The sequence below is a fragment of the Gymnodraco acuticeps genome, unplaced genomic scaffold (genome assembly GCF_902827175.1).
Source record: "Gymnodraco acuticeps unplaced genomic scaffold, fGymAcu1.1, whole genome shotgun sequence".
Taxonomy (NCBI): Eukaryota; Metazoa; Chordata; class Actinopteri; order Perciformes; family Bathydraconidae; genus Gymnodraco; species Gymnodraco acuticeps.
This window is the reverse complement of record NW_022990119.1, coordinates 90,615-117,971: the sequence shown is the minus strand read 5'-3', so window position 1 is coordinate 117,971 and position 27,357 is coordinate 90,615. Positions and strand designations below refer to the sequence as shown.

The 27,357-nt window shown below is 40.9% G+C and overlaps 1 protein-coding gene and 1 pseudogene across 1 annotated transcript in view; one reads left to right on the top strand and one right to left on the bottom strand.

Moving 5' to 3' along the window:
• The window catches only part of LOC117546365, a 45,776-nt pseudogene extending 30,847 nt beyond the window's left edge, over positions 1–14,929 (bottom strand).
• An 8,150-nt stretch (positions 14,930–23,079) lies between these two features.
• The window catches only part of LOC117546363 (zinc finger and SCAN domain-containing protein 20-like), a 52,289-nt gene continuing 48,011 nt past the window's right edge, over positions 23,080–27,357 (top strand). Inside the window, exons 1-3 of the mRNA XM_034216572.1 lie at positions 23,080–23,440; positions 23,733–23,897; positions 24,272–24,383. Coding sequence (XP_034072463.1) covers positions 23,080–23,440; positions 23,733–23,897; positions 24,272–24,383 — 638 coding nt within the window. The remainder of the gene's footprint in view (positions 23,441–23,732; positions 23,898–24,271; positions 24,384–27,357) is intronic.

The window sequence follows — 27,357 nt, the reverse complement described above, 5'->3', positions numbered from 1 at the left end:
CACACCATAAAAGGCCAAAGCACCTAGGAACAACACTGCCATTTATTTATTAACTTGATTATGTGAAATGACACATCTACATTGTATTTTCAGTGTGTACTTCTATGAATCTTTGTAGCTTGCCTTGAAGCTAAACCCCTAGAGAGTGTAGACGACACACTCTGATCCTAACACCTGTACGTTTGCCTCAGTGTGCTGCAGATTGAAAGGTTTGGACATAAAACAGTTGCTTAAAGCACCACCAGCGAGCGTCATTGGGTGATAAAGCTTGGGCTGTGGCCCTTATGGCTGCAGTTTGAGAATGTGCTATTTTAAAAGATGGAAGTAACTTGAGACACCGGGAAGTCTGTTGGCTGGCCAAACATAACTCCAAGCAGCTACCTCGCTATGTGGTCTAAGCCTTCTCCACAGTGGCAGACTGACTGATATATATATATATATCAGATAAGACTGTGTTCTAGAAGCTGCTCTTCACATAGTAAGGATCTTACAGCATTTTGAAGTGATTCTTTTTCTTGTTTTTGAATTGATTTTGAATTGTTCTCAAAGGATTGAAAACATCAACAAGTCGTTCACAAATGTTCTTTTCATTTTTTATTTGTGTACAATTATTGCGATGTATCCGTTCTGTGCATCCTCTGATTTATCCATTATTTATATTGAATCTAAATAAAATATAGTGTTAACCCAGGTGAATGGGACAAAAAACACAGATGTAGGAGGTTAATTACTCTCTCATAAAAGCTCCCCAGGTCATGTTTTATGTAAATGACAATATTAGTTGACTGCAATCTGTATTGCTCTATATTCTGTTAGTATTATTAGCACTATCACAGATTTGTATTTTCTTCATTTGTTGACTGCAACATTGACTGTGAAACTGACTTGATATCTGCACATTCAGTCTATTGTATGGCTGCTGCACTAGAAATATAGTATTTAGTAGTATTGGCTGCCTTTGTTTATTACAAAAGCACATACTCAAAGCAGCGCATCACAACAATGTAGTTGAGTTGAAGATGTCCCCCCTCCCACAATATGTTAAAAATGTCAGCATTTACCATGAATCAGAAAAATGTCTCGAGAATAGGAAATACATTTTACAATATTATTATATGCTTTTTATTTTTACCACACCATTGAAATGCTTTAAGCAGGTGAGCCCTTATAACCCAAAAATATGTGGTGGGGATATGTTCCCCCCTCATCTTTTATTTGCCTTACTTCTTTCAAATGAAATGCATGGAATTTATATGAGGTCCTAGAAATTAACCCTAAAAACGAAATTCCAAATCAACTTGCAGAGACCTTCTTCTCCACAAAGCTAAACAGGCATATATCTCTAATATAATGTGAAATTACTGTAAAGATATTGATAGAAAGCATTTCATGATGTCCAAGGACACCGTACAATTTGGTAAATACTCTAAGCAACAGAACATGATACAAACACAACATACAATCATGGAGGAGAAAATCAGAGTGGACACAGACGATGGAGAGCGCTACAGTGAGGAGGCTGGGATTTGAATGTGGTGATTGTGTCAGACTGTCCGATGTGTGGGGGAGGGAGTTCCAGAGTCTGGGAGCAGTGCAGCTAACAGCCCGAGCACCAATGGTGACGAGGCGTGGGGTGGGGATGGTTAGCAGACCAGCTAAGGATGAGCGGAGGGGGTACACTCCTGAAACACTCATCCCTGTGTCAAAAACAAAACTCTACTTTTAGTAGTCAATTTACGTGTATATATGTTATACAGCAGTTTACAAAGCAAGAAAAAGGCTAGGAGGGTTCATCTATTTTGCACATTTCCTTCCCAGACAGCTCCAAATGCAGTGCTGGGTGCTCAGATCTCAAGCTGCCAATGGAAACAATTCCCTGTCGTGTGGATAGGAATTAAACAAATATATGTCCCCATTTTTTGGTCCGTCAACAGAATATAAATATTCTATAAACACATAATGACATTGGATTGAATATACGTTAAAAGTAAAATGTAATATAAATAAAAAATCATGTCAAACTAAAGGCGCTTAAAAAGGGATTTGAAAACTAAAATGATCAAGGACTCACAGCATCACTAGTAGAGACCAGAGGAAATGCTAGTGTCAGCAGTGATTACTGCTTTAACCAAGACAGACGTCCACATGAAGTAATCATGGCCCTCCATGATACACTGATACACTGATACCAGCTGTTCGCTCTCTCTCTCTCTCTCTCTCTCTCTCTCTCTCTCTCTCTCTCTCTCATCTCTTCTCTCATCTCTCTCTCTCTCTCTCCTCATCTCTCTCCTCTCAGCCTCTCTCTCTCTCCTGCTCGCTCTCTCTCTCTCTCTCTCTCTCTTCTCGTCCTCTCCTCTCTCTCTGCTCTCTGCCTCTCTCGCCTCTCTCTCTCTCTCTACGGTGCCCCATACCTCTCTCTCGCGTCTCTCTCTCTCTCTCTCTCTCTTCTCTCTCTCTCTCTCTCTCTCTCTCTCTCTCTGCACTTGTTTCAGTTCGATAAGTTTTGAATGTGTGCTACCCTAAAAATAATACTGCTTTTATTAATGTAAAAAAGTTGTAATTATTGTTAGGTTAATATTTACTACAGCCATTCTACAATTCTACAAAAAAAAATAATATTATATATATATATATATATATCTCTGTATAACACTACCCCTTTCAAATCTGATACACTATATTTTTCTGTATGTATATTCCATGTGGCTATTTTTATCATATTAAATATATTTAAAACATTTATATTATAAATGTAATATTTTCTTCTTATAATCGTTCTCTTATTTATCTTTTTCTTACAACGTCTTTCCTTATACCGTGTTTATGTATTCACCATTATACACTAAAAGCAGATTCCTTGTATGTGTACACCTACTTGGCATTGAACCAGATTATGATTATCTGCTATTGCACAAAATAAATTGTGTTATACCATAACACAATTTATTTTGTGCAATAGCAGATAATCATAATATAATATATTTATATCTTTCAAAATAAAAATGAAATTGCATGCCCTCAATTTGTTTTGTTTTTAAGTTACTCTATCAAAGTAATACATTCCACTATAATGACAGCACTACTAAAATTGAAGCTGTTGCTACCTACTACAGGAAAATGTGCTCAATAGCTCAGCAGGCTAGTTGTACACTAGCACTGTTTTATAATGACCAGGTGAACCAAATCATTGCAGTTTTAAAAACGTGGGACTGGCAAAATCCTAGTGCAGCGGCTAAGAACCATTTCACAAACCAAGATGGATTAATCCTGTCACATCAAGGTGCAGGGCCAAGCTAAAGATAGAGAGGCCCCTTGCAGGGGAGCCGAAAGGGTTTTATATAACCAGTAGTGGGTACAAGAAGCTCTACAAACCTGGTACTGCTATACATTAACTACTATCATACAGCCCTTTGACTCAAAGTGTAGAATACATTAACAAATACAGATTACAGAGTGAAAGTAAGCTTTGTAATGCCTAGCCTACAGCTTGGTTTGGTGAGTTCTTTAATGAGGATTCAGGTGTAAAGGGTACTCAACTTCCATAAAGTGTTAGGAGATACAGAATGTTAAAATACTTCACATCTTTCAGTCCCTAGTATTGTATGGCTCGATTTTCAGATATTCCTACACTTCCCACGATGCAACTTTTGTTAGAGCCCCCCTGCCTGGTTAACTCCTTCTCTAGATAAGACATCATCCGTTTTATTTTGCTTTATAAGACGTTCTAATAGTATTACCTGAATTCAAGTAAGGCTACAGTGGTGCTGGAATGAGTCCTAAAACCCCAGAAATAAGTCAGCATTTCATCACTTGTGCTTTTTGAACAAGTTTTTGTGTTGAAGCCTGAAATAAGATATGTGATTAACACAAGATATTTTCACATTTTGTGCTATGACATTAAAAAATGTCAGTAAATACCCCACTGGTGAATGCATGTAATCTATGAGTTATAAAAACAGCGGTTGCTCACAAGTAACCAAAGGAGGCCGACAACTTCATCACAGCGAATACAAGTCTGCTTTTAGATTAGCGGTGGTGAAGTCATGATATAACTTGTTTATAGCCAAACGTTAGATCTGGTGAAAGCATTTACGCTTCAAAATTCATAAAAGTGGTGTTAATATGTGCAGATTATTCTGGTAAACAAAACGTGCAAATATCATAAATGTGTGTTTGTCAATGATCTTAGATTCTGCATTATTCTGAAATCCAATGGAAAAACCCCATTGTTTCTTGTCAAGTAACTTTGGTCATATATAATATGTCATCACTGCACTGCTCTATTGCTTCCAAATAAATATATTTTCTCAAATCAATATCCAATCATTAGATATATTTCATATATATATTTCAATATTGAACCCATAGTATTAGGTAAGCTATCTCTATGACAGCTGGCGTCTATGGTGTGAAACCTGATGAAAACAAGCATTTATGATGACTGGAGAGACAACAGTTATGTAATATCTGTCTGTGTGTGTCTTTGTCAAAATCATCTTAAAAATGTAAGGAAAAGAAAGACACTTGGTTTTTAATAAACAAATCACAAGCACGCTACATAACCATGCTTGAATGTGTCTCATAACGTGCCTCCTGGTTACACTTACCATGTGCCAACCGTTACCTTAATCAAAGAGTATTCCAGTAAGTGAAATTGACACGGACAATCTGCTGTTGTGTGCTTCATTTTTAAAAGGGAAACTCCAGACTCGGGTATGTCCAAACCTAATTCTCCAGACCTTATCGAAAGTTCATATAAGGAAATGGTAGATGCATAAATAATATACAAATATCTACTAGATCTAATATTACTACCATAAGAGAAGAAAAGAAAAAAAAGCGCCAGGCAGTATAAAAAAAAAAAATCAATAAAGAAATTAGTCTAGTTAAATAATGACATTACATTTGTATTATTATAGTTCCAGATTTGAGTTATCCAAGACCGGAACGAAAAATGAAAATCTTGAACAAAAAACGTTGGTTGTGTAAAATAAACATATTTCTACTCTGTGCTATTTCAACAAACATCTTAATTATTATTATGGTTTAATTTACCCTTCAAAAGAGAGGGTTCTCTGCTCGCCTTCCAGAACATGTCTGACCACCTGTTGGTGTCCCTCACTTTATTAAGTTCAACCATCACATGAAAGTAGCTGTTAGTTTTCAGATCCATTGGCAGAACCTCTTGGGTATATGCCATTGTCTGTTGGTCATTCTCATATAACCTTTTAGCAAATCACATGCCTCCTGCCTCTTTAATCTGCCATACGAGATTTTCTATTTGCTAGACCTTTTGTTGAAAATAGGTAGTTAGTGACGTTTCTATGGTTCATACAGCTGTTCTCTGATTGGTTGCGCTTTGAAAGGTCAGCAGTGATAAAGGTCAGAGTTGAAATAATGAAAACCAAAGCACAGTTTGCTTGATGGCAATTTCAAGCGGTGTGCAACGCAAATGGTTGCGCACAACCTAGTCGGGCGGAATTGTTCTCCCCATAAAAAAACAACGACAACGTCAGCTCGGAGCAGATTTACGCAGCTAGCTGAAAAATGCTAGCAGAAGTGTCCAGTTATCACCAAGCCCCCAGGAAGTGCGCCGGACTCAGGTGAAAATATTCGTGGTGGCCAAACGGCGGTACTACACTTCCGTTTGGTTGCCAGGCCCGGAAACACTTTTTCCCATTGACTTACATGGGGAAAGAGTGGTCTGTAAATCGTTGGATGTTTTTTTTTTAACTAAATAAACTACCCAGTATGAACACTTGTATAGCCCTTATTTAAAACATTCGTTCCTCAAGTTGTAAAAATGTGCTAATAACGTTATTCTGAGAGTTATTTCCCTCTGCATTATGAACGCGCATCTAACCCACGGGACCGCGCCGCCCGGCACGTTCATGTTACGTGTTCAGCACTACATGCGTTTATCTTTACCCATGGATGCACAATAACAACGGACCATATCGCCTTACTGCCAGCCCACGGAGCTGTAATAATGGATATATTGCACATGTTTGCTGTAATTCATCATTTGTAAAATATTATACTACATGGGCTGTATGATTAAATCTTGTATTAAATAAAGTTAAAGGTCCCATGTCATGCTTTTCTGGTTATTACCCATCCCCTTGTGCGTTATGATCAGGGTTCATACACTTTTTCACCAATGATTTTCAATGATTTTTCCATGACTTCTCAATGACCTTTACCTAATTTTCCATGACCAAAAAAAAATTACCACTGAAAATGGTTTATTTGAACATGGAACAGGAAAATAAGGTCTTCATATGAAACATGATGTGCCTATCTAAAACAAATCAAATAGTTGGCTTACTAGCTTCTACACGCTAAAGCAACTGTAGTCAGGGATGCAAACTCATCAGGTATGGAAAAGGTGACAAGGACCCGAGCCCCCGACCCCACGGAATATCGGCTTTAAAATGAGGAATAACAGAGGATTTTAGCAGTCAGAACAACTAAAGCAGCAGTGTTAATAATAACAGAAACGCTAAAGAGTCACATCTAATAGAAATATATAAAAGCATTTATTTTAATTGTGTAGCAGTCAGTTTATAATTCTGGCAGCACTGTTGAGCATTTTGAAAATGTATTGTCATGCCTCTGTGCAAGGCTTAGTCTTTCTATCTGTATAGTCACTGGTGTGAAGTAACTAAGTTCATAAACTCAACAAGTACTATACGTGGGTACAATTTTGAGATACTTGTACTTTATTTAAGTATTTCAATGTTTTGCTACTGTGTACTTCTACTCCTCTACAGTTCAGAGGTAAATGGTGTACTTTTCCTCCACTACATGTATTTAATCCCTTTAGTTACTTTACAGATGTGGATGAATGATGTGAAATATAATCAAGTGTTCTTCTGCTTTTACTCAAGTATAAGATCTGAGTACTTCTACTTTTACTCAAGTACAAGACCTGAGTACTTCTACTTTTACTCAAGTACAAGATCTGAGTACTATACTTTTACTCTAGTAAATATCTATATTTATACCACCTCTGTTTATAGCCTATGAAAAAAACTATTAGAAAACGAAGGCTAAAGCTAACGTTAGCAGATAGTGACAATGTATGCTAGCTAGCTAGCTCAACGATTCCTTAAATGATATTGCGACAGAAAAACGTTTCAGTTCACATCACGCTCTGCCGCTCTGCTCTGAACACCTGAACGGCCCGTTCTAACAGATGTTCACCAGCGGCTCAGTCTGTGCCACAGTGACTCCGCACAGTTAACGAACGCACCGTAGATAATGTAGCTGACCCTCATCCCGGAGCAGCAGAGATCAGCCGACAGGCAGGAAGACTCGAGCACACAGCTCGCGCTTCATATATTAAAAAATAACACCATGCGCGTCATGATGGCACATAACAGCTAGCGACCGCAGATTATTTGGGCGATTAGATAAAATGTAAATTATTTGACGGAACTTTAGTTACATTTCCATGACTTTTCCAAAACTTTGGGAAAAATATTGTTTTCCATAACTTTTCCAGGGCCTGGAATTTGCATTTTGAATTTCCATGACTTTTCCAGGTTTTCAATGACCGTACGAACCCTGGAAGGTTTTTATGCATGTAAACGGTGTGCAGAGTCAAAACCCTCAAAGTACACCCTGTAGCGAGTAAAACTCTAACACAGAAAATACCTCCCCAAAAGGCCTTGTTGGTGAAATGTCATCATCCATTTGATTCTTCCGGGTACGAGATTACGTAAACACGTACCCGGAACTAAATGGACTAATCCGTGGAGCCGTTATGTTACGTCCGCGGAGCCGTTACGTTAAGACCCCGTTGATTGGTCCAAATTGACCAATCCACGGACTTCCTCACACACACACTCAGTGCAAGCAGCTCTGCTGATCTCTCCTCCCTGGCTGCAGGCTGATAACAGACAATTGGGATCGCGGCGAAATTCTCTCTGCAGAGTGCAGACCCATTCTCACAGCGTTTATCAACCTTTTTCTTACTCAATATCAAGCCACACAAATATACACACATATATTTGTGTCCTTACGAAACAGAGTTACAAAGGAAATCAGGGCAGCTAAATCCAACTTCTTTGTTAATCTCATTCATGAATCTAAGGGAAATCATAAACAAATCTGGGACTGTCTGCAGAACCTAACAGGGAAAGGGCATAAAATAACAAAGCAGCTGGAGATCAGTAACAATGGAACCTTATGTAAGGGGCCAGCAGAAATAGCGGTTATTTTTAATAACCATTTTATTAATTCTGTGAGGCTGACTATAAACAGTCCCCAAATTGGTCAAATACATTCATCACCTATTGATTGTACACAGCCAGTCTTCTCCTTGACAGAGACTTCTGAATCCAAAGTTAATTCTATAATTTCTTCTTTAAACAATTCCAAATCAAAAGACACTTTTGGACTGGATTCTCTGTTTCTAAAGAAACATGCTACTACCCTCACAGGGACAATTACCAAAATAATTAACACCTCTTTTAGGGAGGTAAAATTCCCAAAAGACTGGAAGTTAGCCATTGTTGTGCCAGTCCACAAATCCGGGGACACAACTGATGCAAACAACTATAGGCCCATTAGTATTTTACCTGTCATGTCTAAGATCTCTGAGAAATGTGTAGCTGAGCAATTGACTGGACATCTTAACAGTAGTCCTTTCACACTACACCCCATGCAATTCGGCTTCCGAGCCAATCATTCCACTGAGACCGCACATTGTTTCCTTGTGGAAAATATTAAATCAAAAATGGACAAAGGAGGCATTGTTGGAGCAATCTTCTTAGATCTTAAGAAAGCTTTTGATACAGTCAATCATCAAGTACTCATTCACAAAATGTCTTATTTTAATTTCTCACCCAGTGCAATAGACTGGATGAGCTCCTATCTGTCAGACAGAGTTCAGTGTGTAAGGGTAAGTGGCGAGACATCACCACCCCTGAGGAATGAACTGGGTGTACCCCAGGGATCTATCCTGGGCCCAATTCTATTCAGCCTTTATATAAATGACTTGCCATCAGTGTGCACTGGATGTGAGGTGCAAATGTATGCTGATGACACTGTCATTTATGTCCATGCAAAAACCAAGGCTCAAGCTGCGGCCAAACTAAATGATGCAATGGTTCATGTAAATCAATGGCTTACTGACTCACAGCTATATCTGAATGTTAAGAAGACAGTCTGTATGTTTTTTTAGCAAGACCAACACTGTATCACACTGTGAACCCAAGGTCTATGTGTCTGGGGAGGTCATTCAAACAGTTACACATTTTAAATATCTAGGCATTATCCTTGACACTACTTTATCCTTCAAAAAACAAGTGAGAAAGGTAATGCAAATAACTAAATACAATCTAGCAAACTTTAGATATATAAGGAACTGTTTGACAACACCTGTAACAAAACTCTATATGACTGCCATGATCCTTCCCCACCTAACATACTGTATGAGCAGCTGGACCCAGGCGAATAGCACAACATTAAGGCCTATCCTGTCACTTCACAAACAAGCTCTCAAAGTTTTGGACAGAAAACCTAAGCTATACCACCATTGCAAAATCCTGGACAAACATAACCTGCTCAGCTGGGAACATATTATAAAACACATTGATGCATGTCTCATTTTAAAAATTCTAAACGGCAAGGCATCCCCACCACTCTGCACTTTTATACAGCAGAAAAACTCAAACAGCAGAACCACAAGGTCTGCCCTAACCCCCTAATCCCACCAGGAGCGTCTGCGCTGCCTTGCGCTGCCTTGCGCTGCGTTGCGCTGCGGCTGCGGCGTTTTTAGCGATCGCGGCCACTCTAGTCAATGGGTGCTATTCCACCAGACACGCTGCGCCGCGGCTCGAAGCGTCCCAGAAGCTCCTCGCCGCAAGGAATTTCTAAAATATAGGATGAATCCTATTTTTGACGCGGCGCAGCGCGGCGCAGCGCGGCACAGGCAGGAAGTGGAATGTTCATCCAACAACTGCGAGGCTGCACACACGACGCTCCGCTTCCGCAACGTTTTGAAACGCGCCTGGTGGGTTAGGACGCAGGAGGAGGTCGCAGCGCGGCGCGGCGCAGCGCGGCTATGCCGCAGCGCAGACGCTCCTGGTGCGATTAGGGGGTAAGAGGGGACTGTGTAGTCCCTCTTAGGTCCAGTTCCTTTGGCAAACACTGTTTCTCTGTGAGGGCATTCTGGAACACAATACCAATACAGATAAGGAATAACACCTCCTATCATACATTTAACCACAATCATAAGAACTGGCTTTTAACCAATCAAAAATGTGAACACTTTTAACTGTATCAAGGTATGATGATATTTCATCTGTTTGCATGTTTGTTTGTTCCTTGTTTTATATTGTTGTACTGCTGTTCCTATTTATTGTTGTACTGATGTTTTCTGCTGTACTCTATTTAATTATGTTTTTATTTTCTAGTCTTGTTGTGGTCATTTAACATCTTGCCAAGGACAACAGTTGAAAATTAGCCTGCTGGCTAATACTGGCTCATTTACAGCAATGTGAATTAATGTGCACTGTCCTTTAAATAAATAAACAAACAAACAAACAAACTTATTGTTTTTACTTCGGCTGTGACTTTGTGTGTGCTCAGGATGAGTTTGGCTGTGTTTGGCTGTGTATCGCTAAACAAGGAAACAACACCTCCACGGAGCTCAGCGCGATTCACAACGTCCCGACCAATCAGAGCACACTGTGCTCACAGGGAGGGTGGGGGCTGGAGCTATTGGAGCTACAACGAGCCGTTAAAGGCAGAGAGTGAAATTCAGTGAATACACGTAGTTTACAGAGATGCTGTTTGAGAAACCAAAGTGATTTTGGAAAAATGCACAATATAAATCTATTCTAGTAGACCTCAACAATGGAATTATGATCAGTGGAAAACATGGAACCTTTAATATTACCGACGTAGATTAACGTCCCTGTAGCTTCTTATTGCACTTGCAATATACCATTAAAGGAGTTGAACGTTGCTGTTTGCTATTACTATAATACCACGCAGGGATAAGCCAGAGTGTACAACCTTTGCATGTGGGCACAACACGTTTTGACCCAGATTAATTAGCTATACCATATGATATCGCCCGAAGAAGTCGTCACTTATACATATATAAATAAAGATATATCTGTCAAAGCTCTAATCAAATTAACAGTTGTATTATTATACTTGTATATGTATATATATATATGTATATATATATGTATATAGCCTGTGTTGTATATTTATACACACAAATGAACAACCTTGTGTGTGTCAAATAACAAGTTGTATTGTAGTGTTTATTTTAGTGTTGTTTTATGCTTATCCACATTTTGATTTCAGAGCACAGGAGAATGCTGGGCACAACATAAAGCTCAACAGTGAAGCTGGCAATGCTGAACAATCCTGTTACATCAGCGTAATATTGTAGTACATAACGATTGATGTGTACATTAGCATAATTACTAATGGCTCGGACGTTACACTAGCTAGCTGCTAGCTGCTATCTGCTAACTGCTAACTGTTAGGCAGCCTCGTTATTCGGTAATATAAAATCCATCATAACAATCCAGAACGCGCGTTGCTGTTACGTGTACGCAAATTGACGTGCTTGATGTGAACGAGCCTTTTGGGGGGCGTGGTTAAAGTTGCGCATGCGCTATGAGCGCACATTCGGGTACTTCTCAGGCATGCTGGGTAATCTGTGACGTTTCACTCTCTCAAAAGTTGGGCCATTTTGTCATTCATGCGCCAATGAGCAACTCTCATAGGAATGAATGAGGCCCCGCCTCCCACGCTGTATCCAGTTCTTATTATACATCCATGGTTATCACCTGTTAGCGAGAGGCACAACAAATGCAAATTCTTAATAAGCTATCTAGCTACTGCTGTAAACAAACACAGTAAACAAACACATAAACTGAAATATTTTATTCAGCTTGACAAGGCCACCTAGCTGCTAACTAGCCAGGCAGAGAGCAACAACAGCAGATAATTCAGCGTTACGTTGGCAGCATTTTCATTCTGAAGATGTTCCTCATAGACAACACACAACTTTGAAGATAAAAGAGACATGCTTGCTCTTGGAATGCTCAAGAAAACAAGAGCTAGCTAACAATGCTAGGCCATACCTACCCAGCGAGGTAGCAAGATCAGGCTTGTTACAATTAATTTAGGCTACACACTGTTGCTCTAGCTAACTGAAGCTAACTGGCTTTATTTGGAACGTTGACAACACTTTGAAAATGTTGTATTATTCAAAGTTGGGAAGTAGGGATGCTCCGATCGCCAATTTTGGGGCCGATCGCCAATCGCAGGAATCAGTGTCATTAACTTTGGAAAATAACACGGGAGAAATGAGCTCGCTCTCTCTCGAGAGAGAGAGAGAGAGACAGGGCGAGAAGAGAGAGACGTGGGTTCGAGAGAGGTCTAGAAGAGAAGAGTGGAGAGGAGCGATCTACTCTCTCTCTGTCTACGGGAGGGCGGGGGGAGCCTCGCTGCGGGTTAGACATGATGCCGTTTAAAAAAATGAAGGGCGGTGCCGGTTGACAGTGCACCGAGCCGGCCGTCAACCGGTGTGATTCTCCAGAACACACAGATGGCCAGTCCGCCCTTACCCTGTATTCCACCGAGTCACCGCAGCGCAGACGGACCCGGTGGAATACAGGGTCTACCACGTTTAGGAACCGTTAAGTTCTCATCTGGAACCGAGTTTCGGTTCCCAACCCTAACTATGTTGGACCGCGTTTACACGAGGACGATACGGGTTGTATCCACATAGTTTCTCTTGCGTATAGCCCTTTCGTTTACACGAGGCCGTAACAAAACGATAGAAACGGACCCCGCAAACGATAACGGGTCCCAAGGTGGATAGATCTGCAAATGGAACGCTCTGGGGGGGTCAAACGTCTCCGTGTGTACGCCTCTATACGATCATTTTCTGATAACGATGAAATAGCCCGCCTCCCTCTCCCCACGTCTCCTGCTCAGAGATCAGCTGCTGGGCTGTCAGAAGAGGGGGGGGGGGGAAGAGAGGCTCCGTTTATTATTGTTATATTATTATATAGAGTTGTTATCAATTAGTTTTAAAGCTCAATAAATAACAAAGAAGACCTCTGACTTTTCTAATTTTGTCCGGAAGATTTAAACTTTAACGGACATGTTGACCGGCGAAACAAAATGTTAACGGAAACTCTGCCGCATGGTTCCCTCGTCCCTTGGAAGAGGCGGAGAGGTGGGTGTTTGTCATCTGCTGGTGGACTACCGGAGAGATTTACAGTGGGAGCACACGCCGTCCACCGCGGAGAATAAACAGAAGGGCAACCATAGCAACCATGCTCCGGGTCTTCTTCGCTGCTTTGTGGCAGCAGCAGCGCCACTTACAGGCCCCGCATTTGTACTACAGCGTTTCCAGTGTTTCCAGCGTTTCCAGCAGTCTCGTGTGAACGGACACGTTAATTGAGCCGAATGCATGTGAACGGAAGACTTTTTTGAAAACGCATACGGTGCGTAAACGCAAATGTTCCCTGTTGTAAATGGGGGTCTTAGAGTGGATGTCAGTGCTATGAGGCAGGCCCCGCTCTGACATCTCTCTATATTTTAATGCAGGGATAATCAGTTTGCTTTGTCACTTTTGCTTATTTTTTGGTTTTTTTAATAGGCTGATGAACCATCACACTCCAAGTAAGACCACTGAGGTTCGACCAATCAGATGCTCCTGGAGGTCCCTGCCTATGTACCCATGTATGGCATCCTTCTCTGGCACTTGTATTCTTTTAATTCAAGCTCTATGTTATGCTATTTAATGCACTCACAAAGAAAAACAATGTAGCCTAACAAAGTACAATAAATAAGTGCATTTTAACTAAATGTTTATATTAAATAAAAATGATATAACATATAATTACGTTTTTATGAAATGTAATGACCAGATATTTGATTATAACATGAGATTTAAATAACTTCACAAAATAAAGGTATACTCTACTTCCATTATTACTATTATCTTCATTGTCTTTATTATTCTTATTAAAGGTTATATAATTCCTGCTCATTTTATCATTGCACTTGTTATGGTTGCCTCTCACCTCCGTCACCATAAACATCAGCTCTGTAGGGTTAATTGAGACAACACATTGACTATTCCAAGTTGAAAGGCTCCCACATGTTAACGAGCCTGGACCAAATGTCAACTAATACAAATTGAAAACAGTTACTCGATCAGAATCTGTCCCCCAGGTGTTCCCCTCTTACCTCCATCGCCATAGGTCTCCACGCCATATCCGTCTGCAGTCCGTTACTCCAGGTGCCCTCGTACCTGGCCGGGTGTGTTTAGGCTCTGCCGGACTCCGTACCGCCCTTGAACCCGTGAGTCCACTCTCCCCGGTACACCCATCTCCCCTTGCTTTCTACGCCGAGTCCATGGCGTTTCCCCTGCGCCCAGTAGCCCTGGTACAGGTTCCCGCTGGGCCAGGTTGTAGACGCCGACCACTCGAATCCGTTGGACCAGGAGCCCGCGTACTCACCCTGGCCCTTGGGTCCGGTGCACACACCCTGGCCGTGGGCTTTTCCGTCCTCCCAGCCTCCGCAGTAGGTGCACCATCGTCAAGTCGAACCGACCGCCCGTCATTCAGAAACGGAGGGGTGAAAGTATGCTCGGAGGCGTATTATAAAGTCCAGAGTGCGAGTTGTTTTCGGGGTGTTATGATGACAGGAGTCCCTGGTGAGGAGAAGGGCTCTCAGCGGAGGTGAGAGGGGCGAACGGCCAGTGATGGCGGCCGGGCGCATCAGCAGCTCAGGCGGTTACTGAGAGCGGGACGTGGGAGGGTGAGAGGCGGCCGCCACGGCTGCCAGAGTCGCTCCACTGCTGAGGTCTGGAACGCTCGCCAACCCTGAAATGAAGACTGACAAGATACAAGCAGTGCGACAGGATGGTCTTCCTGTCTGAGTTTTCATAATAAAAGAGAGACATTCAACTCGTGTTTTCCAGAGGGTCCTGTTGCTCAGGTCTCACTGCAGAAGAGAAAACAACTATCAGGTTATAGAGCAAGGCAGGGACGTGCACAGACATCTGGAGGGGCTATTGCTCTAAACTGGAAAAAGGGCCTCCCCCCGGAAAAAAAACACAAGACCTTTTGAAAATTCTAACTTGTTTTTAATGTAAAAGGTTCATAAAATAAAAACACAACACTGTCATTGCAAGTGACACTCAGTTGACTTTTATGTCTGCTAAATTCGTTATTCAGGCACATTTTTTGTTTTGCGGTCCATATCTTATTAACATATTTAATGTGAAAAAATGGGGACAACCCTGTTTTAATGTAGTTTGGCCATAGTAACTGCTGTGCAGACATAGGCTGATAAAATAGGGCTTCTAACTAATTACCTTAAATAAACTCACTACACTCTATCCACTGAGCCACAGCCACCACCACATAGGCCTATCTCATGAGGCCTGAGGGCTTTCCTTTGCTTCCAGCTGTCAGATTGTAAACTAAGTCACGTGACTGGGGGCAGATGACAGCGCTGACAAGGTGTGACATACCATTAAACCAACAGCATTAAAGGCATCTTTATGTACCTCTACAGTATTGCAAAAGCTCAGTTGAGAACATTGTCATGATGTTCAATTTAATAGTAATGCAATATTTGATAATTAAAGTATAATACTGAGTTTGTGCCATTGTGTTATTTTCAGTGGTTTTTAATTAAAAATTACAAAAATAATCATATTTTTTTTAAATAGATTGTTTTCAATTGACTTAGAAACACTTTAAACGTACAGGTACAATTAGCATTAAAAGACAACACATTCAACATGTAGAACAAACAACATTACTTACACACAGTAGTTCTGAAAAGGATTGTTTTGATCATAGACATATTTGTTTTTAACAGATGTGTTAGGGGAGAAAGTAGCAGGGGGAGCGACCATAATGCTAACATTACATGTCACTTGTTAGACGCTTTTATCCAAAGCGACTTACATACTCAGGAGCAATTTGGGGTGGGGTGTCTTGCCCAGGGACACAACAACATGCTGACTGCAGTGCATTTGAACCTGTGACCATCTGATCCCCAGACCAAGGCTCTATCCACTGCGCCACACGCCTCCCGTAGGAAGCTATATATCGACTATTAGTAGCAAGCATTATATAGCAACATTATTTTCTATAAAAGATCAAGAAATGTGCTTTTATTTCGAAAGCAGAAACAGCACTCAGCCTGCATGCTTCCGGCTAACTTTGGGCAGCTTAGTGTGATCTGCAGGCCGTCACACATTACATCTGTTACATCAATTATCCTGACAGCATACACATGTCAGGGATTTATTGATACTAACAGAAATTCAAATACTACTTCAGGCTTTTACAAAATGAAGGTCAAAAATCAAAAGAAAATACACAAGTTATATTCCGAAAAGTGTAGATAAGTGAAACCATGCTTGGTCTTACACTGCCTGGTACATTTGAATTGTTGTATTTATACATTTGTATGATACTGGTAATGTGGAGTTTAGCAGATGCAACTCTGTTCATCTACTTGATGAAAAGTAATATAAATGTTGGTCATTATAATTACCACAGTTGCCTGTCATAGTTTGGAACTTGAAAATGCACTACTGATGTACAATTGTATTTCCATTCTTTGTTAGACATGTAATACATTTGCAGAGGTGGGAAAAGTACTCTCTTGTACACCAGAGTGTAGGAATACTCTGTTACAGTAAAAGTCCTGAATTCAAAATGTTCCTCAATTGAAAGTAGAAAAGTATTCTCATACAAATATAGTGAAAGTAGCGACAGTAAAAGTAGTCATTGTGCAGATTGGTCCATTTCAGAATAATATATATTATATGTTTTATAATGATTGATCATGAAAGTGTTCTCAAAGCTGGTAAAGGTGCAGCTAGTTTGAATGACTTTGTATACTGCAGGGTAGCTGGTGGATTTACTCCAGGTGGAACTAAAGTCTGATTCAACACTTGATTAGATTTCACATCATTCATCCACATCTGTGAAGTAACTAAAGGTATTAAATACATGTAGTGGAGTAGAAGTACACCATGTACCTCTGAACTGTAGTGGAGTAGAAGTGCAAAGTAGCATAACATGGACATATTGAAAGTGTCTCAACATGTCACTTAATTAGAGTACTTACATGTACTTAGTTACTTCCTACCATTGTACATTTGTAAAGCAAATATTTACAACAAATGAGTCAATGAAATAACAAAAATTACCATTTCCCTTTATAATTCCGACAACTTCACAATACTGTAGGTGGTATGTATATATATTAACTTTATCTGATACTCTGGTCGCTCTGTTAACAGTCTGACTGGCAGGAACTGACTAACAGCTGTGCTGATACAGTATATGATAAATAATATGAAGCCACTGGACAGTATACTGTGTGTACCAATTCATGACTTCTATTCTCAAACAATCGAGACCATGAAGGCAGCAGCAGTCCACCTCATGATAGTGTCCTGAGTATGAGGACATCTCAAGGAAGGACTGTCATTTTATTGGATTGCAAACACTTCCACCTGCTGGAAAATGAACTAGTTTCAGAGCTCATCCTGAAGTTTTTAAAGTTACACGAGGCTCAGATTGTTAGAATTCAGATCTTGTGCCGTTCTATTGTCGTTCATTATAACAAGGTTTAGTTGAGTACTTGATTCTGATTTGTCAATGTGGACATTCAGCTATCTTTGATTGCATATACCTCAGAAAGCTGGACTGCCATTTTCTCCCAATTCTCTAAAAGGGGAAGCACAGGCAACACCATGCAATGATTAAGATCAGTGTATATGTGGAATAGTGGTAAAACAATGTGCAGTGGACATCTGGCTGGCTGCTCTACATCTTTGCATGCTGCATTTGCATCGATTCAAATGACATGGTTATAAGAAACTACTATTTTCTCTAGTTTTATTTTACCTTGTGTGAAGTGCTGTATTATATTTCTGGGCACATTTTAGATACGATTTATTTAAATGTTTATTGTGGAATTATCAGATGTACATATGAACAGTGTAATATGAAAATGTTTTCAGGTGATTTTACCTGCCAATATCTATGGATACTATGGATTGTATCTGTGTTTTTTGTCCTTGGTTATGGAAATGTTGCATGTTCATTATGTTTCATGACTAAATAAAATAACATTTGATTACCAGCGTAATTGGCAGAAGTAGTAATACCTTGCTCTAGCTGTAGTAGATAAACTGTGACACTAGATGGAGTCAACAAGCCGTCTGGATTTTAAAGGATTCACGAGGGAGACCAGGGGCATGGATGGTGAGCGGAAATGGGCTTTTTTCTTTTATTTAGTGTTGTAGCTCAATTTAAAATATTTTATCGCATTGTTCACAATAATAATCTGTGATTTATCATGATTAATCACAAGTTTAATACTTGTATTTACCTGTATTTTGGGGGGAGATAAAACAAATACACACGTGTTGTAATAAATAAATGCATGACAAACTATAAACAATAATATGACACTCATCTAAAGCTTTGTGAAAAAACGCTCTCACAGTGATTCCCAGTGTGAGCTGCACATATACGTATGGTATATTGTTACTGTGAGCACTATCTCTCCTTACAGTGCTGACCCTGTCCTCTAACTCACATTCCTGTGCAACTTCAAGAAACTGGAGAATGCTTCAGAAAAACACCTTTCCTCTGTTTTCACCACACCTAAGGAACGAGTGCAGAACATTTGTCATGCATCAGGAGTTCTGTTACACCGAGATTGTGCTGGTTCTTGCTGATGTCTAGCGGTCTCCAGTCTGTGATATACATGCAGCCTGTGCCAATTGTTGGTAAAAATCAACGGAGGAATTACAGGAAATTGGGGTTGTACTTGGTAACGTGGTTCATTTTATCATCATTTTTTGTTGTATAGTTAGGTTTCCAGATGACTCAAAAGCGAGAGAGTTTTTCTCCTGAGACCCATCCATTCATTTTTGTCCTGTGTGGTGCACATGTGTTGGTCTATTACTTTGACAGTAAATATGCCACAGCTTTCAATTACTTCACAGAGGACTTATTTTGTGACATGTGACATATGTGGGTTTGTGACTTAAAAAAATGTTTTTCCTTGTATCTCAAAATGGCGTCCATCAACACAAGCACATTTTGTGGATTGAAAAATAGTCATGTTGTAATTAGCAGTGTTTTCAGGGAACATCTGAGTAGTTAATGAGTTTTCAGAGCAGTGTAAATGTATTCATGAATGTCCTCTGCGGAGAACACAGGGATGTGCTTACTATTTATGTCCTCTATTTTACACAATACAAAAGGAGGCAGCTAACAAACTGAGGCAGAGAGAATTCTGAACAGAATCAGTGAGGGAGACTCAGATATATTATCAGATGATGAAGATCCACAGGCAGTGATGGAGGAAGAGGATGATGTTGACAACTCAGAGGAGGAGGTATTGACTGAGAAAGAGCAGGAGACAGTTACAGAAGAGAGGGTCCGTCGTCCACTAGGGGCCAAAGCTAACACGTGGGTTTCTGTAGGGTTGGGATGCAGCATTATTCAACCTACAAGGACTTCTGGAAATATAACTATAGTAGTACTACTGTAGTAGTATACGTGTACATTTCTCTCAAAACATTAAAGTTTGACTTTTGCTTGTTATTGTTGTTGTGAAATAAGTATAGAATATATGCTAGGTGAAGTTGGGATAATATTTTAATTATTTGTTTATCTCTTAGCCTGTGTTGGAAGAAACCAGAGTGGCCCAAACCGTGTGGACAGCCCCCCTCTAAACAATTTGAGCAATACATCAAAAACAAGGTATTTTAGGATATATTGCACTTCACAAAGAGAGCTTTAGGTGTCAGGCTCGAGTCTAAGTACAACACCTGAGGAGATCAATACCTTCTTTTGGGGTGTCATTTACATGGCATGCCTCGGATACCCCAAAAATAAAGGTCTACCGGTCTACAAAAATAAGAGTACCAGTAATATCTGAGTCCATGGCACGCCATCGCTTATCAAGATCAGACGTTCACTCAAAATCATCGATGATCTCAATGTAACAGAAGAAAAGAAGATGAATAACCTGCTTTGGAAAGTCAGCCCACTTCTGAAGAAGAAACCTTCCAAGGCCAGGAAAGGTTTCCATTGATGAAAAAATGGTTCCCTTGACAGGTCGGTGACCTGTCCATAATTTTTAGCCCGGCAAGCCAAATCCAGCAGGATTAAAAATATTTGTTCTTGCTACTCTAAAAGGCATTGTGTTAGACTTTGATGTCTATCAGGGAAAGAAAACCTTCACACTCAGGACCTGGAATAGGTGCAAACGTGGTTGTTTGCTTGCCTGAGTCTGTTCCCATGCACTTTGACAAGTATGATGATGATGATGATGATGATGATGATGATGATGACTAAAGGGTTGATTATTATTTTCTCTTTACATAAGGATATGGCACTTATGAAACCCCTGCTTCTCCTGTCTGTTTATATGTCTAGGTACTTTACTTCTATCAAACTACTGGATCTATTGCTGGAAAAGGGCCTTCCTGAAAATGGAACACTTGTGAAAAATAGAATCCCAAAATAAATCAAAATCACCAGTGATAACATATTTGATTAACAAGGGAGAGGGTCATCTGAAATGGTGACAAGGAAGCCAAAATAGCTGGCTTTGACCAAGTGGATAGACAGTAAACCAGTCCTTATGGTGTCCACAGTGCACGGGTTAGAGCTCAAAGATACCTGTACAAGATGGTCACAGAAAGATAAAAGCATGTCCAGGTGTCAAGACCTGCAGTGGTGGCAGAGTACAACAACCTGGCGAGACACACACAAACACGCACACACACACATAGGAAAATAAACATATTAATTATATGTAATATAATTAATGAATGGCGCAAGCAGACATACTACAGCATATAACTATTTGAAAATAACTTTTTAAAGTGTGCCGATTCATAAATGCTGATATAAAAGTGAAAAAATAATCAGCAAAATGAATGAAAATGAACTGATTGGAGCAGCTGTGGCAAATCTAAGTCCAACTGAAACCCAAATGGAGGGGGATGATGTGACAAGCCTGCGTTTATCCAGACAAGCCAGATTTGGACATCTTACGCGCAGAAGAAACATTATTAAGGAGCTAACGGAGGACCGCATGAATGCAGAGGAAGTGCAGGAGAATATGGTCAAATATGATGCTTTGACGGAAAGTTTTATAGACTCACACTTGTCACATCACATACTTTTAAACGAGGAAGAAGAAAAACGTGAGAGTGAAGCTTGGTTTCAATCGAAATTGACTAGCATTGAATAGTTTATTATTTTTGTGACAAGATGGCTGTCCGAGTGTGCAACAGGAAAGGAGGATTCTCTTTGGGAAAGTGCGTCTGGAGTCTCCAAAAGATCTCAAAGAAGTGAACGTTCATCAAGTTCATCTGCTCGCATCTGTGCAGAAGCAGAGAAAGCTGCGCTAATGGTAACACTAACTTCATTAAGGACCAGGCATGCTTTGGACAGTGGCGAACCGTCAGGGCCTTCAAGGTATTCAGAGAATACCCTGGAACACTCAGATAAAACAAACAAAAATCGATTTAATTATATAAATAAAATGTAATAAAATGTATATAAAATGAATAAATGAGAATCGTATCTGTGTTGTTGATCTGTAATATTACAGTGTTACGTTGATTTGTTTGTCCTTCTCGGACCATGCACTACGCATTTCAGTGGTTTTGTGTTAGAAAAGAAAGCAACCAATCAGATCTTGTTCTGGGTCTCTGGGTAGAATATCCTTCAACCAAGGTATTCTACATCCTTGATAGCTAGAATGCCCTGTGGCCTCATTTATAAAGGGATATACGCTCAAAAGATGGCGTACGCCAGTTTCTACGCAATGTTTGCGATTTATAAAATACTAACTTGACGGGAAAACGTGCGGTCCTCCACGCAAACTCTAACCCATGCGTACGCACTAAGCACAACAACGGGAGAGACGAGAAACTGCGACACCGTTGGCAGAAGGAAGAATGGAGAGAAATATGTGGAAATAATACCATCAATAAAATGTTACCTCTCATTTATCATATATGAAGAATTCATTTTCAAACATTGATTAAAGCCAATCTTAAAATGATTTAACAAACGCCTGTTTGAGACTCCTCAGTGCACACAAAAACACAACTTGGAGAAATAAATAAATACGGATATGTTATTTAAAACCACCTTGAATATGTTGTGTTAATGTTATGAAATGTTTTCTCATAAATGATGCGGTAAGCAGGAGGACAGAATTACGTCTAAACTGACGCCGTTTTGCATTTCTATAGGTTGTAGATACGAGCATGGTTTTATATACTATCACGTTTAATCGTGTTTTATGCCGTTTGCCAAGACTTGATAAGTCGCTCGTAAAACACAGGAGGTATGGAAACTAAGAACACCATATGTGGTCAATTGTACAGCTAATATAACACAACACATTAGTTGTATTTCCTTTAACTGGTGGATATAGAGTTGCTGCGGGGGGGGGGGGGGGGGGGGGGGGGGGGTGAGATGCACAGGCTGCAGTGGAGACTCTGCGCACAGCTGATCGACAGCTGGGACACAAACCATAATTCAGATCCAGTTGTCATGACTCCACACCGGAGGGATTCCCCGATCATTTCTTTCAGTTTCTCATCAAGGGGGTGTCTCCTGTCCCCGGTACAAACACACTGCCTGAGGAAGGCTATGTGTATTGTTTTTGTCATTATCCTTTTTCGGACCACTTATGGCGCGTTTCCACTGCAGCGGGTAGCTCGCTTTAAGCGCGCTTAGCCGTGCGGGGCCCGTTTTTGGTTGCGTTTCCACTTGGCCTAATTTTGGCCCGAGGCTACTTTTTGGCCCGAGGCTACTTTTTCACCCTTTTTCTGGCCCGACTAAATCGTGGTTCTATCGAGGCCAACAAGCGGGGCCAACAACCGGGCGGAATATGCTAAACTAGTGACGACTGCTGATTGGTCAGAGAGAATCGTCACAATTCTCGCGCGACTTAATCCCTAGTGTCGCATATATTAAGGGACACTTGCAGCATTTTTGTAAACCTAAGAAAATGGCAAAGAAAAACATACCGTGGTCGATTGAAGAAGTTGCGACGTTCCTCCAGCTGATTGCAGATGATACAATCCAGCGGGAGCTCGATGGCACAACTCGCAACCTAAACGTTTTTCAGGAGGTCTCTGCACTGTTGTCCGAGCGCGGATTCTCAAGGACTTTCCAGCAGTGTAGGGAAAAACTGAAAAAGCTTAAGAGTGAGTATAGAGCCGTGAAGGACCACAACGGCCGGAGTGGTTCAGATAGGAAAAGCTGGAAGTGGTTCGACCTGTTGGACGCTATTTATGGCCATAGACCGGCCAACGTTGGGAGGGAGGGAGGCCTGGACTCTGCAACCGCGTTACTGGAGTCCCTGCATGGTAAGTCTTTGCTAACACTCTGTTATTTGCTTGAAAGCGTTGTGTCCCTATCTATTCTAAAGCTCACTTCTAACAAACAAGTATTTTATCCTTACATTTATGTTTGACAACCCATGCTTTTATGGAGCCCCGAAGAGCTACATAGCTAGCTGGCAGATAGCATTAGCTAGAGCTATTGTTTGCTAACACCACATGCGCCATTGTTTAGGTTCTTCTTTTCTACAGTTGTTGTTGCTATTTAGTATTGTGCTACAGTAGTTTGTGGAATTAAGAAGTCATGTTGCTGTTCTAGATGATGCCATTGGGACTAGTGAGGAGGAACAGTCCCGAACAACGGGTGGTGGCAGTGTTCCGTCCTCAACATCATCAGAACACACCTCAACTCGACCACAGACACTAGTCGAGGAACCGACACCAACGCCGAGTGCCATCACGACACCGCAGCGTGTGGTTCTAGGTAAGAAATAGGCATGGCAAAACGACTGGAATTGTGACTTTTTTTTAAACTTTAGATCATCCATCGTCATTAAGTAAAATAAGCTATACCACTGTGTGGAAATGCTCTGTTACAAACTAGCTAGTACGCAGCTAGTACAATTGTGTGTGACATCCTATTATATACATATATTTATATTCATTATCAACAGGCTGGACATAATGTAATTCACTTTCACAATCATTGTAAACATCTAGGGCATAACTGTCTTTAGTTCATCCTTACTGTTGTTCTGCTTATACATTGTATGGTATCCTTGTGTGACCTGTACCTGTCCTGTGTTTTTCATTGTTATTGCTAATTATTATTGCTATAATTATCTTATCGTCATACAGGCAAGAGGAAACGAGGAGGAGACGAGCACCTTGCACAGCAGGCACGGCACCATGAACAGAGCCTGGCCCAGGTGGATCGGCACTGGCAGCTGACCATGGAGGCTGCTGCCCGGTAGGGCTGCACGATTCTTGCTCAAATGTGAATCACGATTTTCCTCCATAAGAATTGAGATCACGATTCTCACACGATTCTCATCGTTTCAATGAAAATATTTATTGCAACATTTTTTTTAAACAGACAACATTTCAACACGAATTCCACCAGCCTGCTGTGTGGTCATTAAAGATTCTTATCTAATCTAATATAATTTGTCTCTCTCGTAACAAAAACATAACTTAATAAAAGGATTAACTTAAATACTGCAGTCAACTACTGAATATAAAAACGGAACAGAACATAAAGTTACAGCTTTAGAATAGATGTAAATAAAGCCTAGCTGCCTAGCTACTAGCACAGTCCATCTACTGCACTAAGATTCTTGGCTAAGAACACCAACATGTCGACATTCTGAGGTTTCAGGGAGGAACGCAGGCAAGTTACAATGTTCCCCCCTGTACTGAAAGCCCTTTCTGAAGGGCTACTGGTCGCAGTAATACATAAGTATTTCCTGGCAAGCATGGACAATCTTGGGTATTGTCCCTTGTTGTCATTCCACCACTTTAAGGGGTCATCTTCGCTGTCGATATTTCTTGAGAGTAGATATGCGCCTAGTTCCATGTCGACAACTTGCTCGACTTCAGGTGCAGCTGCCTCGTTCCCCTTTGCTACTTTAAAAAAGCTGCTTAAGGTCTTTCTCTTCTTCCCACCAGGGGGGGGCGTGGCACTGGAGGAAGCTGTGGTGGGAGTGAGGCTGAGACTCTCCTTGAAAAGGGAAAATAGAATTTAATAAAAAGGTTAACCTTAATATTCTACACTTGATAACTTAAGTAATATATCAGCAGTTAAATACTAAGGTTGATAAACTAAATAAATGTTCCCAATTCATATAAACAGTTACCATAGTAACGATGCTAGTCATCTCATCCTTCAGTCTGGTCTTGACAGTGGTTTTGTTGTCCTCGCTGACATAGTCCAGTTTGAACCTTGGATCCAGACTTGTAGCTATGTCGAGCAGCGCCTGTGTCTTTGGATCACTGTACTTCTCCTGAAGGTACTGCAGGATGGTTGTTTTAATCGAGCGAGCGAGTGCAGGGTCGTCTTCCTTCACTGCCATCAGTGATTCGAAGAGGTGGAGGACTGGCTTCACAGAGGAGACAGACACATATTGCTCCCCTGAGAGCGCATCTGTGAATTCTGCCAGTGGTGTTAGTGTCTTGTCAATCACCTCAAGAACCTGTATGTCTTGCCATGTCAGAATGTTACCTCTAGCGAACTTGTTCCGGTCAGTGTTCCGGGCGAGAACTCGTGTAATGGCCTCTTGTTGTTCAAGGACCCTGTTGACCATAGCTAGACGGGATCCCCATCTTGTTTGGCACTCCGTTTTGAGCTTGTGGTCAGGTAGATAGAGGTCCTTTTGTGCAAGCTCTCTCTTCCGCTTCCAGCTGTGGCTGAAGCAGCTCACTATCTTTTTGCAGACCCCCATAGCACGGCTGATTCGTTCATCTTTCATTGAATTTTCTAGAGAGAGAGAAACAATGTTCAACTTTGCTGTAAAAACATGACAAAAAAATGGTAAAAAAATATATATATACATATAACAGTAATTCATTAAGGCATAGCTAAAATGTAATGCACAGTAAAATACTCACTATAGGGCAGTGACCACCAACTGGCGACCCGCGGGCCACATCCGGCCCGCCAGACATTCTCATCCGGCCCGCACGACAGGGGTGACTGCGGCGTGGTTACTGTGTGCAGTACCGGAGTCCAACAGAGAGGCAGCAGCTGCGGGACAGTAGACTGCGTAATGCGAAACCTTCCCTGCCTTGAAGAAGAAGTGATCCTTCGTTGTGAAGAGTCTGGTTAATACGGTCCGCACCACAGCAGCAGCCCTGCTGCGACAGAGTCCAACAGAGAGGCAGGAGCTGCGGGACAGTAGCCTAGAAGCAAGGTTGGGTTGTAACGGAATACATGTAACGGCGTTACGTAATCAGAATACAAAAATCAAGTAGGCTAACTGTATTCAGCTGGCGTTACATTTGAAAAACTAGTAATCTGATTACAGTTACTTTCGTAAACCTGAAGTGAATACATTTTGGAATACTTATTGGAATTATTGGTGGAAAAATGTCCTCACAAAATGTAATATTCAATACCGGCAGAGCTGTGTGCACACTGCACGGCGCTGCATGTCTGTGAGCGAGAGAGATATGCAGCGTGTCTGTGAGGCCCCGCCCCCGCACGCAGATGAGAGATAGATCTCTTTTAAAATATATTGAAAGTTAGAAACGGAGATGGTTAGATAAAATGTGCAAGCTAACGTTTATGTAGAATTTCTTTATTGTCGAAATGATGACATTTCATAACGGGATCAAATCAAAGTGAATGGCCTGCTGCTGCTGAATGCCTGGGGCAAGTGACTGGAAACAGTTGTAAAAGTTATAACATCGTTTCAGATAATAAATAATAATGATAATTCATTCTATTTAGGGGCGCCTTTCAAAGCACCCAAGGACACCTTACAATTCATAGCATATTCTAAGGAAAGGTTTTAAGACAGTACAAAGAATGCAGTCCGGGTGATGTTTTTTATGTGGGGTGCAGATGAGAGAGCTGTCAGAATGACACCAAGATGTTGTGTTTGTGCTCTTGATAAGCCATTAAAACAGTAAAATACGTGTCTCCTGTTCACCAAAACATACCCATCTGTTATGGAAAAAGAAAGTATTCTAAAAGTATTCTGAATATGTTAAAGTAGACCCGATTCCAACGTTTAAGACACGTAACTGTAACTGTATTCTGATTACTTTCAGAGCCATGTATTCAGTATTTAGTAACTGATTACAGAACACTCAATACCCCCCCCCCCCCCGGTCTACAACTTCAAAATTCTGGACTATATAAAAATCGCTGGCCCGCGATAGTGTCTATTGGATACAGTTTGGCCCTTGGACAAATGTAGTTGGTGATCCCTGCTATAGGGCAT